Source organism: Sminthopsis crassicaudata, chromosome 3, assembly GCF_048593235.1.
Source record: "Sminthopsis crassicaudata isolate SCR6 chromosome 3, ASM4859323v1, whole genome shotgun sequence".
NCBI lineage: Eukaryota > Metazoa > Chordata > Mammalia > Dasyuromorphia > Dasyuridae > Sminthopsis > Sminthopsis crassicaudata.
In genome coordinates, this window is record NC_133619.1 from 633,305,742 (window position 1) to 633,325,314 (window position 19,573).

Consider the following 19,573-nt stretch of genomic DNA (forward strand, 5'->3'; position numbering starts at 1 on the left):
TGTATGACGCACAATCCGCGCGACGCGGCTCCGCGCGACGGCGGTCACCAGGCCCCGCCCTTTGGGCGCTGAGGGGCCGTACCCGGAGCCGGGAGGCTGTTAGGGTCGTGATCATGGCCCTGGCTCCTGCCAATCAGCCGGAGGTGATCCGCGCCGCTCAGAAAGATGAGTATTACCGGGTCAACCTGCGGAGCGCAGCCGGAGGCGCCCTTCACAGCCTGGCAGGTGAACCTGGGCCGGGGAGTGCGCATGCGCGGACGGGCGGGAGTGAGGGCAGAGGTAGTGGGCGGGGCGGGAGTGCGCAGGCTCAGAGGGGCGTGAGGGACTAGGCGGGGCTTTGAGTGCACTTTTCCCGACTGGAGAAGGCGGGGCGGGTGAGCGCCGTGTTGCTCCGTGCGTGGAGTGCGCGGACGTGAAGGCGAGCCGAGAGCGGCGGGGCGGGCCGGACCACGTGTGTGCCCCTCCTCCTCGGCCCTCTGCTGGCCGCCGCAGCGGTTGCTTCCCCTGCCCTTTCCCGCCTCCGCTCAGCCTCGTTCTCCCTCACGTCCCCCCAGCTCTAGAAGCCGCCTCAGCTCCCGGCTGCCGCGGGATAGAGTAGACTCCTTTCTGCGCTCCAGGCCCGTTACCTGAACTTTACTCAGTGTCTGCTAAGTGTGCGGCCTGCGCTGTGCGCCAAAACAAAAACTCCCCTCCTGAGCCCCAGTGCTGGCGCATAATTGGCGCCGCGTGAACGTTACAATTATTCAGCGCCACTGTGTGCCCTGTGGAGCTCACCGCCCAGTGGAGAAGACAGCACAGGAGGCCCAGCACGGAGGAAATAAAAACCGGGGGGAGGGGGGATCGCGTGGCGTGGGAAGGCGCGGTTGGGGCGGCCCAGGGGAGCAGGCACGGGGGGCGGCCAGAAAGGTGGAGGAGGCTTGGGAGGGACGGCCCGCCTGGCCCTGGGCTGGCATCCTCCCGGCCGGACCAGCCGCCTCCTGCCTGGCCCGGGAGACATGGGGGGGCGCTGACCCCTGGCGTGCTCTGGCCTTTGCCCTTCAGGTGCTAAGAAGTGGCTGGAATGGAGGAAGGAGATCGAGTTGCTGGCAGACGTGGCCTACTTCACCCTCACCACGTTTTCAGGTAGGGGGTGGGGGCCAGGGAGGAGCCAACGCGGGGTCCCCACAGTAACGACGGGGCACCGGTCCTGCCTCAAGCCTGGGCCTGCAAGGGCTCCTCTGGCCAGGGTTGCCCTCCAAGGGCAGCAGAGACTTTCAAGGCCTCCATCTTGGTGGTAAAATCGTGGTCCTCCTGAACCCACTTCGCTTCCTGGGGGAGACCCGTGCCCTCTCCCTCACTTTCCATGGCCGAGCCAGCGCCCCCTCGTTCTGGACACGGGCCGTGGGCCGACCGCTGCTCACGCGGTCTCCAGACCTGGCCCCGGCCTCGGGGCCCTGGACATGGGCCCTTAGTGGCACAGCCAGGCCTCCGCCAGGCACGTGTCCACCCAACGTGCACGGGGACTGCCCACCTGTGACCCAGTCTCTTACAACATCCTGGCGAACCCTTTGGCCCAGTGAGAGGAGTAAGTGGCTTGGCCCACTTCCAGTTTCTAGCTTCCACTGCGCCAGGCCCAGGGAGGGAGCTGAAAGGATACAGTGCCTGCCCCAGAGGGGGAGCCGGGCCCACTCAGTACGGAGCCCCAGTGGGGACAAAGGCGGGAGAGCGGCCGAGTGCTCCTTGAAGAAGGAAGCGTTCTTCCTTGTGGCTTCCAGGAGCTGGTGCCCAAAATGGGCAGAGCAATGGAGATTCTTAGTTTCCTAAACTGTTCAGTCGTTTTAGTTCTGACTCGGTGCCTCATTTGGGCTTTTCTCGGCAGTTCCTGGAGGGGCCTGTCATTCCTGCTCAGGAGAAGCAGCTGAGGCCCACGGGGTCCGAGGGCATCGCCTCCTGACTCCAGGGCCGTGCTCTATCCCCTGTACCACCCAGCTGCCTTAATAACGACAGCTGGCGTTCAGAGCGTGTTTTAATGATTCTTATTTATCTCACTTGACACAACAAGCCTAGAAGTAGATTTGGTTATTATCTGATCCATTTGACAGATGAGGAAACTGAGGCACAGGGGTAAGTGACCTGTCCAGGGTCACTCAGCTAGCGAGTGTCTAAGGCCCGACTCGGGGCAGGCTGGGAAGGTGGCGAGAGCAGGGTTGAGGCTGCTTTGGCCGGGCCAGCTCTCCTCAGGACGTGAAGTCCGCATGCTACTCAGCCATCAGTAAGGGAGGAGTGACAGGAGCCAGACGGAGATTGTTCTGGAAGCAGGGGCCGTCAGGAAGCCGATGACGGGGGAGGGGGGGGGCTGGGGAGAGATGCCGAGATCCGGCCCAGGCTCGACGGGCCTGAGTAAGTGGGCCGCCCTTTCAGGGGATGGGGGACCGTGGGCGTCAGCCCCGGCCAGGGAGCCCCGCTGTGCCCCGCGCTCTCTCGCTCACAGGCTACCAGACTCTCGGGGAGGAATATGTGAACGTCATCCAGGTGGACCCGTCCAAGAGCAGCGTCCCGTCGTGGCTTCGCCGGGGCGCCCTGGTCGGCCTGCACACGCTGGCGCCCTACGTGCTGGAGAAGGCGCTGGTCCACCTGGAGCACGAGCTGCAGGTGGAAGGCGAGGGCGCCCGGCACCCGAGCGGCCTGGTGCCCGGCGTCCGAGGCAGGTCGGCCGTGCGCCGCTGGCTTCACAGACATGTCCGCCACCTGACCGAGGCTCAGAAGAAGCTGCTCCTGCGCGTGGTATATGTTTTCAAACAGAGCGTCACGTGCCTCCACCGGCTGCACCTGGCCGTGTTCTACATGAACGGGGTCTTCTACCACCTGGCCAAAAGGCTCACGGGGGTCACCTATGTAAGTAGTGCGGCCCCCCGGTGACAACAAGGCCTTCTCTCCCTGGAGGGCAGAGCAGTGATCAGGAAAGTGGCTCTTGTTCGCTTGTTCTCTGGGGGCTCCTGAGAGACAAGGGCTGGCGTCCCTCTGCATTGCACCCATGAGGCACAGCCTTGTCACTGAGCTTCGGGCTGCCCAGTGGCTCCTTTCTGTCCCGGTTCACGGACTGTTCCCCACCACTTTTTCAGTACTGATAGTGAACCTTCCTTCAGGTGTCCAGACAGAAGCATGTCCCAGGCTCCTGATGGGCCCCATGCCAATAGCAGCAGGCCTTCTCTAGCTGGGCAGCCTTTGGAAAAGTTCTCCCATCTTAAGGACGCTGGGTCTGGGTTGGTTGGTCCCTGGGTCCTTGGCAGCTCCAGAGTCCGAGAACTGGACCAGTTCCCCACTGCCACTTCTTAATTTGGCTCTCAGCTTCATGCCGGTTTCCTTAAGTCCATAGCAAACTCTTCTGATTCCACCTTTGCCTTAGGCCCAGAAGGAAGCAGCCAAGGACTAATCAGGCTTGTTCCTAGAGATGCCTTCTCTGCCAGAGCCTGCCCCCTCCTCCAAACCCAGCTGGCTCTGACGCAGGAGCTTCCTGCCTCTCCTCTCCCATAACCTCATCTCCAGTCTCTTGCCAAGTCCTGCCTGTTCTGTCTCAACACCTTTCTCCCCCTTCTCTCTGTTTAGTCATTAAAAAGATTACTTGGGTGTCTACACTCTTACTCACAGCCACCAGAATGACCTTTGCATCTTTAAGTAAGACCTAATTTTAAAATATAAACAGGGTTCTTGGCTGAGCAGGTGGGAGCTAGTTGACCAACTGTTGCAAGCCCAGCGTCCAGTAGTATTGCTGAGCTCAGTGGCCATGGGGCCCCCTCCTCAGATGCCTTGGGGGCTTCCTTTTACCCCAAGGGTGAAATGCCTGGCATTTGAGGTCCGCTTCAGCTGACCTTTCAAGGTCCCCTCATGTGCTGGGTTCTAGCCATGCCGAATCTTGGTGGCGGAGCTCCCTATTTCCTCTCACCTACTAGGGAACATTCCCTCGTTACCCTCCCAGCAACATCCTTGATGCAGTTAGGTAGAGCCCAGATGCCACTGTCCTGCTCAAGCCAGTGCAGATGCCTATGGCCTCTTCCTTCGGTTCTATGCCATGCTGGGCATAGGCTGTGCCTCCGAGCCAAGTTAAGCCGCCAGGGGGGTGGGGACCGTGCGTCTTGCCCTTGGTAAGTGAGGTGCCTGACCTCTCCTGGGACGGGGGCTCTCTGACCTCCACAGTTACGCGTGCGCAGCTTCGCTGGGGATGATCACAGCGTCCGCTGGAGTTATGGGGTTCTGGGGATGGTGTCCTTGCTGCACCTGCTGCTGTCGGTGGGCGTTCAGATCTACGGCTTCACTCAGAGGCAGCAGGCCCGGAAGGAGTGGAAGCTTCACCGCAGCCTCTCCCGCCGCAAGTATGAGGGGTGGCTGAGGGAGGGAGGTGTGGGGGTCCCGCCTGTCCCAGCGGCTCCCCTCCCTTGGAGCCATGTGGGTCATGCCCTTCTCCTCACAGGAGCCTTGCGGAGGAGAAGTCTACAGGCAGGAGCTCCATGTGCACCCTGTGCCTGGAGGAGCGCCAGCGAGCCACGGCCACGCCCTGTGGCCACCTCTTCTGCTGGGAGTGCATCACGGAGTGGTGCAACACCAAGGTGAGGGACAGGGGGCACCCCAGGGCCAGGGCTGCCGGGGGCCAGGGCCACTGTCCTGGATCCTGGCCTTCCAGGACCGGCAGCCTCTGCTTCCTTTGTGAGGCTCTGGGAACCCCAAGGAGAGCCTGGGCCCTTGCCCAGAGCCAATGGATGGGCTTTTCTCCCTGGCCATAAGCGCTCTTGTTTACAAAGTAAACAAATACATTTAAAGTTCTCACAGACCCCAGGTTCAAAACCTCCTGATCTGGGAGAATCCTGGATGAGGAAACTCTTGCCAGTCCAGACTGGCACCTTAGAATCGCCCCAAGCATAGAGCTATGGTGACTTATGGGAGGTAGGAACAAGTAGACAGCAGCATCAACAAACTGAAGGCAGAATTCTCTTTCTGGATCAGACAAATTGAGTAATTATAGGTAGAAGCTTGACTTTCAGTCAACACTGTGCCCCTAAGCAAAACTCCCAAGATGTGTCCTCTCCCATGCCCTGGGCCCGATGGCATAGAAAGCATCTTTAGAAAGAATATCTCATTAGGAGGCAATTCTAGCTGTGCACACTCACTGGCACGAAAGGTGAGCCAGACAATCAATCTCTGGCTCTTAAAAAAAAAAAGGCAACCTGATCTAATCGTGAAATAGGGGAAATGATGGAACTAGGAAGGACTTCCAGACATCCTTTTTTTTCCCACCTCCTTGGTTTGCAGAAGAGGAAGCAGGCTCAGAAAAGTAAAATCCAAGAGCAGAATTAGAATTGAAATCAGTCTTGTCTACAATAATAAAACCTACTACTCATTCTCCAGAAAGTTAGGGGAGTGGAGAAGGGTTGTTATTACCATCTGAACTCCCTGTTAGGTTTATGAACAAAACCTACGTTCATTGATCAGACTTTTAAAAATAATGCTAATACTCTGCTTAATTTTAATGAGATCAAAAATTCAAATGCATTTTTGCCTTAATAATTTTAAAAAAGCTGAATTAGATAAAGATCAACTCCTACCTACATGAGCAAGTCAGGGAAGAAATATTGAGATAATTTTTATTTCTTCATCTCAAATACATAGCGTGAATGTGAAAAAGGCAGGCTTTGGTTTTTTCAATACCCTCCACATTATTGGCTCTCCATAGCATTTTATGATGTTTATGTAGCCTATTTCTCCTAGAGAGCAACAGGAACTTCAAAAGGAATGTTCAGTGCTCAATTTGAACCATCTTCATTTTCCCCATAGACGGAATGTCCCCTCTGCCGAGAAAAGTTTCATCCACAGAAACTGATTTACCTGCGACATTATCGTTAGTCCTAGCAAACCCGGCTCAAAGAGCAACAGAAGAAAAGGAAGAAGTTCTCAAGAGAGATTATGTCTTTATTAATGGACCAAAAGCAGAGTTCATTTTAATTTATCCAGAATCATGATGGTGACTTAACTTGCACTGTAATTATCAAGTTGGTTTTTGAAATCACTGTATAAGGTGCTTTGATTGCTGCTCAGATACCAGAGGATGGCGCGGTAGGAAGGCAGGCCTAATTTAATAACTTTAGGATATCGAGATAGCCTATCCAAGGACAGGTCTTCAGACAGGAATGCATGTACACACTGGAACATACTCAGAAAATTCACCCTGGGCTTCAGATACTGTTGCCAAATATAGGTATGTCCACCTTCCTTTCCAATTGGGCTGAGATAACTAAGTTGACTATTTTGGGCAAATAGTATTTACTCTAACTTCCTTTCCTCCATTTTCTGTGCTACTTGAAAAGTTTTTGAGAAGTCAGTATTTTGCTTATTCAGAAATGGGGTTCACTGTGCTTATCAAAAAAGCAGTGTTTTAGGTTTTCTTCCTTACCCACAGTAATGCATCTAAAACCAAATTCTTTGGAATTTACATTCTAAGAAGTCAGTAATAAAGGCCTGTGAATATATTATGGCATAATAATTTCAGTATCAGGCTTATTCATGAATGAATGATTCAGGAAACTTGGTAATTTATCCAAGTACAAACAGTTCAGTTTTAGTAGTTGGCCACCAAGCAATGAATTCCCCAATTCACCTACTAGGGCTTACTGGTATGTTAACCCAAGCACACATTTGGCACACACTTTTGAGAAAAAATTTAAGTTATTCTCCCATAAAACAAAACAACAAAACCACCCTTCAGTCCACTGGACAAACTTATCTACTCTGCTACCAGAGGAACCAATGCTCTGGCTGATGATTGGGTTCCCTGCCTTTTGGGGCGCTGGATGTGCAACACCTTGCTTTCCCTGCCAACAAGGTCAGGCCAACTCATGAAGACATTTGTGAGTCATACCCATTTGTGTTTCTCACCAATCCCACAATCTGACAGTGTTAGGTGGAAGGATCTTGACAGGAGCCCAGGCTAACCAGACCCACCTGCTGTCAGGAGTCACACCCTCTACAAATCCCAGGTGACCCTTCCTTTTGACCCATCAAATCTCTATTTCCTGAATTCATGAATTGTTCCAATCCAAACAAATCTGTGGAAAAGTAAATCTTTTCAATTCCACCAATAGCAATTAGAATTGCTATTGGTCCGTTGAATAACTTTTCTAACATGATATTTTAAAGGTGCAACAGAAAAATGTCTTAACTTTTAATCTAACAGAAAGATTATTCCTGTTACACCTTTAAAAACATTCTAAGCAACCCCTCAGCATGCTAGAAGCCTAGAGAGGTAAAAGGAGGCTTTTAAAGCTAAGATAATTTTCATTTCTTTCCAACACAAACTACTTCCCAATTAATTTTTAATAAAAGCTACCTGCAACGACCCTTTAGTTTTGAAGACAACAAAACAGTTAAGTTTCTCTACAGGCAGACTGAACCCAGTCTACATTAGGAGTCAAGTATAGTGGGTTACAAGATCAGAGGTTATTAATATCAGTTAAACAGGGAGATTCCTGCTAAGCACAGGAAAAAACACAATCAACTTCTAAGTAACCATCTCCAGAAAAAAGGAGCACTCACTACAAAAGAAATTTGTTTGGTGGAAACACTAAATGCAATGGCTTTGTTTTTTTGACATTAAGCTTAAATAAGGGCAGAAAAAGATAAATGTTGGGGGAGGGAAATTAACATGCTTTTACTGTGTATTTTTAAAAGTTATAAAATTTCCTTAAGTTCATATTTTTATTAAGTGTGCAATATGGTGCTGTCACATTTCACTGCTTTTAAAAAAACATTTACAATAGAGGACTATCAATAATACTTTGGATGTCTGGAAAATCTATAGATGGGAGAGAATGACTCAGTTGATGTCTTGTTTAAAAAAAGCACAATGTCTCAATTCTGATGCTTATTTAAATATGAAGTTCACATAAAGGGCTGAAGTTTTCAATTTTCAAGAGCACTTTTACTATATATAATCTGTTATGTAGAACAAAAAAAAAATCTTCTTTTTAAGTGTCGCTTCTAGAAATCCCATAACTGAACACTGCATAAATATCTGGATAATATTGACCATATTCACATCAGCCCCCAATCTTAGCATCTACAATTAAAGAATACTATTAAAAATAGCTCTCAAAGTATTGTATCTATGCATTGCTCTAAGATTGGGGAGCAAATACATTAATTTTCACTATGGTATGTAAAGCCATAGTGGCAATTTATCCAGAGATTTCCTATTTTTCTGTCAGCTAAAATGATTCAGTTGCAGAAAAAATTAATACTTTTATCAACTGGGTTTTTTTCATGGTGTGTGATGAGTTGTAGTGTTCTTATATAAAGACTAACACAAGAAAGGGGACACTATCTTTAATAAAGTCTGGAATTAAAAAGTCACTTAATAAAATTTTAGAGTTGTTTTTATCACATCAAAAAAGTTTACATGCAGGTCATAGTTCTATTTTTTTTTCCCCCATAGAAAATGAAAAGCTATGTGTTAAAACCCACAAAATTGGTCTGTTACTGCCAGTTGGGTTGAATTTTGAAAGGGATGCATAAGGGAAAAAAAGTTAAATCAAAAACAAAACAAAATAAAGAACAAACTCTAAAACAACCCTCCCAAAAAATCAAAGAAATGAAAACAAAACAAAAAACCCCAAAACAAAACCAACCCCACTTCTTTAAGTACCAAAGAAATGTGTCAAAATAATTTCAAACAATGAAAATATATATATTTATATATTTATAATTCAGGGCCCTCGAAAGAAATCATGGTCATTAAGAACAAAGTTTTGAGTCATTATGAAAAGAGCCAAACTTTAAACATCTCTAGTAAGATGCAATTAAGAAACTGGCATTAGATCCCCATACACAGTTACTGGAAAATCACCTTTAAAATGTTAAGTTCTTTAGGAAAAAGGCAGCATTCAATTTATCGTCAGATCTATATTCAATGACTTGATTATGGCCCCCAAATATCATGCATGTGCCCAGACAGCTGAAGGTCGTCGACTGCATCTGAGAAAGGCCTTCTAAGAGACATCCTCATGAGTACTGTACCACTTAGGAAGCAAAAAGCAGCTCCCAGCATGCTTCCCTCCCTCCTTCCCCACTCACACTTGAAGCACTCGAGGGCCATGCAAACGGATTGTGATGGCGACGGAGAAATGTCACCTTAACATAAGACTGTTCACCCACTGTCGCAGTCTACCAGAATCCCTTCAGAGTGAAACACGTGACATGACCAAAAAATGAACTCGATGCAATTTGGTTTAAATGCCAGCGTCTTCAAGAACCTCTCTGGCATTTCAGTTACAAATAATTGAAGATCCTTTTTACAAAGAAAATTTCGACTCCCTCGTAATCAACTACTTTATATGAAGAAAAAAGGCATTGTTACAATGGCTCAAAACGGTTCTTCTCGGATTATGTGGCGACAGGGTCAGTTCAGATTCTAACTAGCAAATGTCTTCCCCATGTCTTCCTTCCCTTTGTATTTCCTCTTCCCGTGTGTGAATGGTATATACCTGTATTTTATCATATGCTGCAAGAGAAAGATAATTCAATTACTTATAGGTACAGCCTCCCAACACAGCACACATTTTCTGAAATCCATGGGACCAAACTCAATGTCCTCTGCATCTTTTAGGGAGGAGAAATCTATGAAGTTATGATCCAATTCTGTCATTGTACTCTCACTACAATATAGTGTCAGCTAGCCGGACTGATCTGGCACAAGACCCAGAGGTACAAAAGTCCAAATCCTCCAGAAGATGTCTCAGGGCTGGGAGAGGGCACTATAGCTGTGAGAGCAACATGTCTAATTGGCAAATTCTCTGCCCTAAGGGAAGTCCCTAAATTTAGTAGTATGGCCAGGGCAAGCCAGACACTCAGGTAGCTGAGGCCTGGATAAACAGCTGCAAGCCAATTACTGATAAATGTTCAGTGTAAGGAACAGGTAAAGGAAGGCTGCCACATCACTGCCTCACTTGGCTCATCAATGTGTATCTCACCATTAGGGACTGCCCTCCTTACTTCAGCCTTCAAGAGCGTGGACTCAATTGCCACCCTCCACCTGACATAACTACTGATTTCCTAACAGTAGCGACCCCTACCCCAAGCTATCTCTTGTAGTCTGTGTGCAGGAATGTGTTTTGCACTTGATCAGAGATTATAAATTCACTTCTGTCTCTGGATCCACAGTGCCCAACACATAGTAGGTACACAAATGCGACCTTCCTCTCATTTGAAAACTGCAGCTGAACAGTGCAGGCACCTTTTGCCAGGCTCCCGGGAAGACAGTCACTACCACTAGAGCACAGAACAGCATTTGCTCACTGCATCTTACCTTTATTTGCCTCTTCATGGTGATACAGAAAAGCATGACAAAGTACATCACAAGGATCGGCCAGAACACTGGGACATTGAAAGCGTCAAAAAATGTACAGATCATAGCAACAAGAATGCCCTTAGTGGCAGAGTGCCTGAAAGCCAAAAGAGAAAAGATGAATACAACCGTTGGCAGGCCTGCCTGCTGCAGGATTGGTGCTGGAACTGTATAAATGCTGACGGTCTTAGAGCTCAAAAGAAATGAATGTGAATCGAGTCTGGGAAGTATTTCTTGAAATAGTGTCATTTACCTTTATCCAATAGCATAAAGTAGTATCTATCTGCCCACCAATACATCACCAACACATCAACCTTATTCCCTAACATCTCACACATATTCTCTAATTTGTATTTAAGCAAAAAGATAAAAATGGCACTGTGGTATTCAGTCAAAGCTGAACTCCACCAAAATCAATGGGTTTCTGGCAGCACTTTGGACTGAAAACAGATGAACACATCCCCACATTTGCTGATGTAGATATGATGTCTATTTCCACTTAAAATCCAAATATGGAAACACTGCCTAAACCTTATATTCCGCACAGTGATAGCACTGGTTATATAAAAGAACCCTGCTCAGTTTATGGTAGTAACCCCTTAATTTACGATAGTCCCTTTAAAAGAAATTAATTAGAAGCAATTTATCTTTGTTTGTTTTTCTACCTAGGAATAAATGAGCTTACAGCTAGTGCCATAAAAGACAATCATAAATGAAAGATTTAAGACACTTTGCAAAAGTCTAGAAATATATGAAACCAAAATGATGACTCTGGCCTTTACACTTACATGTCAATGTGTCCAGTTCAAAATGAAACAATGAGAATTCACTTACCAAAATTTAAATTCTGGAAGCCTTCGGATGAAAGGACGGAATTCCTCATTTTGTTTTGTTGGTAAAGAAGGCCCTTCATCTACAAAGTAGCATGTAAATAAGGTGAAATATCTTGCTTTCAAAGACGCACCACTTACACTACTATCATAACAATTAGCATATATCTGAGAACCTTAAAATTTGCTCAAAACTATCATGAAATCAGCTAATTGCAAACCCCCAGTCTAAGGACTGGTTATTCACTTTTAAAAATTGGTTCTTTTGTTTTATGAAAAACATTAACAATACTGAGTCACATGCATTTTATATTTATTCATTTTACAAAACATTTAATGACATACCAGTTAGAGATAGAGTTTTAAAAGGACCATATGAAACAAAACATTGATCCTATTCAATGCATTCTAAGACTCATATAGGTATCAGATACAAATCTCTACAATTTTCTTCATAAGACCTAATCTCACAAGGCCACTCACTCCTTTTCTAGTATCTTTCAAATGCCATTATTCAACAAAAAGGGAGAAAGGACTATTTTACAATCAGTATTCTAACAGGGAGAAAAAAAATCACCTTTTTTGATAAAAGAACATAACCTGAAGTGAGGCTCTCTATGAAATGAAAAGTTTTGGTTTTAACTGTCTTTCCAAGACTGTTCTTCTTCCCTGAACTTTTCTGCATAATGATCTTCTAGCAGTGGGACTGGGATTCCCTCTTCATGGAATCCTCCACCCTCCCTGGTCTCTGATAAAGAAGCCCTTCCAGACTAACCATCTGCTTCTGCAGACTGCTTCTCCTTTCAGAGGTGAATAAGGGAGATACTGCATAATCATGGAACAGTGACCCCAGCAGCTAGTTTTTGGAGACATCAAACCCTGCCAGGTGAACAGGACTCCTAAAGAGCCAGCCAGCTTTAAAATACAAATAATTAACTTGGAAACCAAAAAGCGTAACTCGTTTCTGGATAACGGACCCAGAATGACAAGTGGCTTACATTGTAGAACTCTCAAAAATGTGCTTTACCAACTGGAAAAAAGCAAACAATGTAACTGACACCGACACCCAGGGTGGTGGTGAGCTGGAAGAGAGAGCAGATCCTATAACCTACCATTGCTAGCAACAAAGCCTTGGGCTACAGAGACTTTCACTGCCAACAAAAAAATCTGACAATTGAGTCTAGGAATGATGGATCTGACCAGTTCCCCTATCACCAAATATTCCCAGACAATGGTCTGACCCCAGCATACCTGAGTCTTCCATTAAGGAGGGATCTACCTTTGGCGAAAGGAAAGCTATGAAAAGATTGAGATGGTAGATTCCCAAGGCGTACGTCACGATGTACCAACCCTGAGAGAACAAAACCAAAAGTTACAGACATATCTGCCCCATTTAACAGAGCAACCTAACAGGGGCTGTTTTTTTCTTAGGGTTCTGCTGGTAAAGTCTTGGGAATCTTTTCTTTGACAAAATCTTAAGCTATCTGCTCATAGGGATTTGTCGTCATAATACAAAGTTCTATCGGATGTGGGGAAGACAAACATTCACTTCAGGTTAACTTACATCTCTTGCTACTTTGTTGGGATATTCAACATAGAGCTCAAATTGCAACATTTTTCAAGGACATAATTAGATCTAAATATCTACTCTCTCAACCACATATAGAATTTTGAAAAGCAAACCAAAAATATTAAGCAGCAGAAATGCTAGTCAAGAAGGGTAAAGGAAGCTAGGTGGATGGCTCAGTGGGTAGAACTCAGGAAGACCTGAGTTCAAGTGTTACTTCAGACATTTATTTAACTAGATGACCTCAGGCAAGGCATTTTGTTTGAGTCAATTTCCTCATCAACAAAATGGGAATAATAGCATCTCCCTCCCAGGATTGTTGTGGGGATCAAATGACAGAAGTTATAAAGTACTTAGCGTAATGACTGGCACAAAGCGGGTGCTAAATAAATGACTATTATGTTTATTATGCCTGGCAGTTAATAATCTAATTCCAAACTCATATTACTAGACACACAGTAAAATGTATCCATCTTTGCTCACAGGGAAAACTAGAACCAGGAAATCAGAATGACTTTTTTTCAAGTCTTTAATTGAGAAAAAAGTACTAAAAAGAGACTAGAACTTGGACATTAACTGTCTGTCACAGGCCTGCTTTAAAATAAACTTATTTTAATAATATCAAGTTCATCCAATGAGAAAATGGTATGGTTTGATCTTAATGTATAAATCTAAAATACAATTAAGTACGGAAAGTTAAGTGTAGTTTTTAAGACTCAATTATATATTATATATAATATAGTAGCTGAATGCCATTAAAGTCAGAAAGAATGAAGGATTTCAATCACTATCATTCTCCTATTTCTTACTGACAATACTAAATTTATCTTGCTTTTGCAAAAGACCTGCTGAAGATCTGTGGGAAAACTGGACAAAGAACGTTCATAGTGTTATTCTAGCAAAGGTCACATACATAAAATATCCTAAGAATTCTTTTTATTCCCTGTTAGAATAAAGTTCTGATAAGGATCAAAATATTTTCGAGATGAAGGGGACTATTTCAGTCCCTTCATTTGGAGATGAATAGGGTCCAGAAAGTGAAAGGATATGACTTGTTCAGATTCAAACCACATTTGACTCAAAACTGCTGTCCCAAATTACCACATTATTTAAAAATCCACACCATTTCTTATAGCTTTTGCAGCATTATTTTCAACTAATAAGCATGACATCTATCCTTGAATTTTGGAAAGCAGCAGAGTGGAGGTATGCCCAGATTTTTGTTATTTCCTTCTCACTGGGGTACTTAGTCCAACTGTGCCTTCCTACTGAGATTACCTACAATTCTGCCATCCTGGGCATGTTAATGCCTGCCAGCCCCACTCCAGCTGTGACTCCCTGAGAGCAGGGATTGTGGTGGCGGTGCTGGCTTACTGTCTTTATCTTTACCCTCCAGGCTCAGCCTAAGGCTTGGAACATAGCAGAAGTATCGTGAAGGCCCGCTAATTTGAACAGACCCCAAGCTATAATGACTTTAGTCTCACAGTCAATAGGATGATAAGTGGCAACAATGGCTTTTATTAGACAACTGAACATTTCATGTACAGAATGGGTCCTGCACAAGCCACTTTCCTTTAGTCTTAGTGCTACATGGACTACCTAAGAATTCTCCCTATACTGAAAGGGTGACAAACAAGGGAAGATAAACGACAGGTGAGCAGTTTATTTCCCAATAAAATCAAGCCAAAATTTTTCACCTATATCACATTTTGCTTAGCACAGTGAAAACCCAATGGTAGTTGGAGGCCCTAGATTCAGACTATAACTCCATTAAGTGGCCCTTCTACCCTCTGGCTCTGAATCTTGGGATCCCAAATATATGTCAAGACAAACTCATCAGCTACAAGCAATCAAACAATAAATAACCAACTCTCCTTAGTGGCAATAAATAAGTCATTTTAAAGAATTTGAAACATATATGTCCATTTCATCTGATTTTCTACATTTCGCCACCTCAATGTGCTGCTTAAGTTAAGATGACCAACAGATAAATAAGAAAATAATCATTGTTTTTCCCTAATGTTAGGTTTTAAATCTGATTATTAACTTATGGGCTACAAATTCCAAATCTGGGTTCTGCCATAAACTAACAAGTTATACACGACTCCAGGCCTGTTTTTTACATCTCTATATTTAGAACAGAGATACTAACTATAAGATCTGTAATCACTCAATAAAGCAACAAACTAACTACAAATATTTAAAAAAAACCAACAACAACATACTGTTCTCACTTCAGCTACCTCTCCCTAATGTGCTTGTAATTCAAACCTTTCATAATGGTACATTTAAGAACAACTTGTGGCACAAAGAACACTGCTTAAGGCCACAGGCTCTTGGGTTTTGTGGTCTCTGTATCCACAGCACAGTAAACATAAAGAGGAAGTATTTGCTACTATGGAGTTCAGATGAAATCCCTCTCTCACTTTTTCTCTTCTTGTAGTGTTAGGAAGAGCGGCACCTACAGCTGCCCTCTGAAAGGTAGCCCTGCCTTTACAGAGAAACAAAGCCCTATATAGCACAAATCCAGAATCTGATGCCAAGCTATCACTGTGCATTTCTGTAACCTAGAAGCTGCAAAGTGTCTCACGTAAATGTTTGCGGAATCTACAGAGATTTTTGTTGCTATTTAGGCATTCTTCTGTCACATCTTCCTCTTTATGACCCCTATATGGCATTTTCCAAAGAAAGACATGAGAAATGTTCCATGTGCCCTTCCACTTAATTCTTCCAAATGAAATGCTGCAGACTTTAGGGCTAATTCATTTAAAGTGTTAGCATTCTCCAAAATTTGGAACTGATAAGAGAAAAACATATTGAGTACAAAATTTTTGTCTAATTTAACATCTTAACCAGGACAAAGTATTTGAAATTAAATTCAACAAGAATGTATTAAGTGTCTACCATGCATGTGCCAGGCACCATGCTATATACTGGGGGTACAAAGGTGAAAACTAGCAGCCCTTGCCTTGAAGAAGAGTGGATATGTGTGTGTGGTGGGGAGCACAACACAAATACAAATACAAAATGCTGAGAAGAGAACACTTTCACAGGGCACAGGAGTCCAGGCAGTGCTAGGTTTGATTGGGAAGAACCCAAGTTCAAATATGGCCAGCTATATGACCCTGGACAAGTCACTCAACCTGTTTGCCTCAGTTTTCTCTGCTATAAAATGTGAGGAACAAATGAAGTAATAATTCTAAAGTTCTCAGAACAGTGACCGGCAGAGAGGAAGCATTTTATAAATACTATTACATTGTTATTAGTATCACTAGCACTGTTATCATCAGTGTTATCAATAAAGGTGGCCATCCAATCTAGGTCTGGAAGGAAGGAACATGAAACATAAGATCAACTAAACTGATACTTGTCTGTATGGCTGGAGTCAAAGAATAATTGTTATGTCACTATGAAGAGCAGAGCCCCCCACAGACCAATGCCAAACCCTGTGCCATTTAACAAAACTATCAAAGACAGTAAAATGAAAAGCAACTCATCAGATGGGCCAATGATGGCTCTGAAAGGCGTCAGGATACCAAATCTCAATCAGCTAAATCCCTGGGCTTAATCTAATAGCTTGAAATTCAGTAAGAATAAGCGTGTAATCTTACACTTGGGTTAAAAAAAAAGCACAACAGAAGAAAAAATAGCAAAGGCACACCCAGGAAGCATTTCTCTAAAAAAGATCAGTTGTCTCAATGGACAAGGTGAGCTTCTAAGAAAGCCTGGTCCAGCCTCAGAGGTGCAGCCAGGACATGGAGCAGGGTGGCCCCAAGCATTGGTTCTGATGGATCTTGCCCCAAGTCGGCACATGGCTCTGCACACCACATCTTAAGGACATGACGATCCAGAAAAGGTTGAGCCATGTGGGGAAGGGGTTCTGGCAGAGGGTCACCTCAAAGCACTGAGAATGTTTACCCTTTAGGAAGGGGCCTAAGAGCTACGAGAGGGACCTGACTAGGCTACTGGGTCCCAGAGTGCTAATGGTGAAGAGCCACAACGAGGAGATGATCAAGGGTAATCTGAGGCTGGACAGCAGCAAAAACTGCCCAACTATCTCACAGTCCAAAAGTCAAATAGGCTGCCGTAGGGGCCTTCAAGGGAAGGCTGGACAACCAACTTACTGAGAAAGATGGAGAGGGTTGGCTCAATAGCCAACGATCTCCTTCCCTACTCTGAAATTCTGACTTTTAGCTAGTTAAAAGATTTTCACTTATTTTTCATTAAAACACACACACATGAATTTCCAAAGTTATTCAATTCAATTTCTTAATATACCGGTCTTAATTTTTTTTGTCCTATCAAAGATTTGTTTTAAGGCAGCTTAATTCTTATATAATACTAACAGCATGTGAAGATGCTATATTCAGGAAATAGAATTTATTAAAAGGACTATGATTTATTTCACAGTAGTTACTGGCTTATGAGGCCTAAAGTTTTAAGGCAAAAATATAGGCACTACACTTAAATAACAATGTAATAACTGTTATTATTTACAATAATAATAATTTGCAACATACTGAAAAATCAACGAAAAAAGCAAATGAGAGTTTTAAAAGACAATCACTGAAATTTATTATTTACTGAAAAATGGTAATTGAATTGCATATCCCATCACAAATAAATCAATAAACATAATACATATAATTCAGTGATATAATATCTAATATTGCCTCAACTATGATTGTTTTAAATAAGATAACAGTTCAATATCCATCATTATTTGAGTTCTTACTTACCTGTAATAGATAAACTCTAATCATGTAGATGAAACTTAGTCCCAAAGTTACAACCCATCGTACAGCTGTATAAGGAGTAGATTTGTCTAACCAGGACTGGTAAATCTATAAAGACAAAATGGTTAAAATGCATTTATATAAAGAATATAACCTGCTCTTTATGTCTTCCTTTAGATTAATGCATATTTTCTATATAGATAATACAATGCTCCAGAAATAAGCTTCATTCTTCTTTACACACACACATACACACACACACACACACACACACACACACACACAATGCAATAATTAAATCACAAATGAATCAATGACAAAAAATAGAAATACAAGGATTTTGCTGGAAAAAAATGCTGCAAAGTTCAAATTGGACTTTTAACTCAAGGCAATAAATATAGTTAATGAAATTCTAAAAGAAATTTGTAATGAAACAAATGAATTTACAAGTTAATTTTTTCCCCATAAAATTCCTGAATTTCATTACTAGGTCTCAGCATATTTCAAAAGAAGAAATGATACTTCAGCTTATTTTTTTCCCAATATAAAACAAAACATACAATTTGAAAATCAACTATATGCTATCATGTAGTCACACATAGCTATATATTGAGGAGAAATGATTTGATTAAAAATGCCACTATACATTATATATTTTAATTATATAATTAGAAATGTGTTAATATTCATTGGTGATATATCATAGTAGCAAAGGACGGACAAATCATAGATTGAATTCCACCTTGAAAGCTAAGTTTTCAAAATAAATTTGTATGGCTCATATGAAATTGTTGGTAGAAATTGTGAAATTCAAATATACTTTGAAATAGGGTTTCATTTTGATTGTCCAGAGAGCATACACATTAACATACACGGATGTCCCAATATGATGTGCAGCCTTCCTTCCTTTACCAATACTTCTCCCTCAAACTATTGTCCTTTCCCCTCCTCTTTATTCCCTGTACATTAGGCAATTTTTCTCAAGGTTTTGCAAGGTCACTAATGACAACTGACTGCTTTTTTCTGGCTTTCACTTTCCTAACCTGTCTCTGTATCTGACAGAGCAGACTACCCACTCCTGGGTACCATGGCTCTGTAATACATGCTTATGGTTTTCCCCCTTTCCCCAACTACTCCTCCTATGCCTCCCCTCCTCCACTACACCAAGCCCTTATAGCTTCCTTTGTCTTCTTCCTTTGGTGATCTGACTCTCAAACATCTGTCTGGAGACAGAGAGAACTCTGATTTACACAGTCACTCCACTGTCCAAGCCAGGACATCCTCCCCTTCCCCATGCTCACTCAATTCCTCTCTTTCTTTTCAGGCCCAACACAAACATCATTTCTTCCATGAGCTCCTACCTCTTCCACAACGACTTTCCCCATTACAAATCACATGGCCTTTTCCTTATACTCAAGTACACAGGTGTATATATACACATCTGGGGCAGAGAAAGGGGGAGGGAAGGTAGTAGAAAGGTCCTTGGAGGCCAGGCAGGGGAATCTGGATGATCTCTGAGCAGAGCAAAGCTATGTAGGACCAAGTCTCTCGCTGCTTCAAAGCACTACAATGGTCTGAAAGATGGGGACACTGAAGACAGCATGCAGGTAAGATCAGCTGGGCCACTGCAGCAGGACTTGTGGTACTTAGGGACTGAATTATTGGGAGAGTGGGGAGGGGAAGAGGAAAGAAAAGGGAAAACAGCAGGAGAACCTTTAGCACCTTCCTATTTCTGATCAAAGCTTAACTTTTTGATTCCAGCATTCAAAGGCCCTTTACAATCTGGCTTCAATATTGATTTCCAGAGTTGTACTTTCCCCTTCATGTACCGTATATTATAAATAAACTGGACTACATTCCACTCCCTAAGTCTATACTCTACTATTTTCATATCTTTGGTCATTTCTTGTCCTTTTTTCTTTCTTTCTTTTTTTTTTTTTTGGGGGGGGGGGGGGAAGGCTGAGGCAATTGAGATTAAATGACTTGCCTAGAAACCCACAGCTAGGAAGTGTTAAGTGTCTCAGGTCCTCCTGACTTCAGGGTTGGTAGTCTATCCACTGTACCATCTAGCTGC

At 43.9% G+C, this 19,573-nt stretch overlaps 2 protein-coding genes across 2 annotated transcripts in view; one reads left to right on the forward strand and one right to left on the reverse strand.

Moving 5' to 3' along the window:
• PEX10 (peroxisomal biogenesis factor 10) lies at positions 1-8,380 on the forward strand. The gene is made up of 6 exons (XM_074306510.1): positions 1-225; positions 1,042-1,122; positions 2,471-2,874; positions 4,174-4,349; positions 4,448-4,583; positions 5,806-8,380. The coding sequence occupies exons 1-6, from the start codon at positions 114-116 to the stop codon at positions 5,872-5,874; spliced, it is 978 nt and encodes a 325-aa protein (XP_074162611.1). The 5' UTR covers positions 1-113; the 3' UTR covers positions 5,875-8,380.
• Positions 8,335-19,573, reverse strand: part of RER1 (retention in endoplasmic reticulum sorting receptor 1) — a 16,059-nt gene continuing 4,820 nt past the window's right edge. Inside the window, exons 3-7 of the mRNA XM_074306513.1 lie at positions 17,503-17,607; positions 12,448-12,547; positions 11,201-11,279; positions 10,328-10,463; positions 8,335-9,523 (exon numbers count right to left, since the gene is read on the reverse strand). Coding sequence (XP_074162614.1) covers positions 9,434-9,523; positions 10,328-10,463; positions 11,201-11,279; positions 12,448-12,547; positions 17,503-17,607 — 510 coding nt within the window. The 3' untranslated portion in view covers positions 8,335-9,433. The remainder of the gene's footprint in view (positions 9,524-10,327; positions 10,464-11,200; positions 11,280-12,447; positions 12,548-17,502; positions 17,608-19,573) is intronic.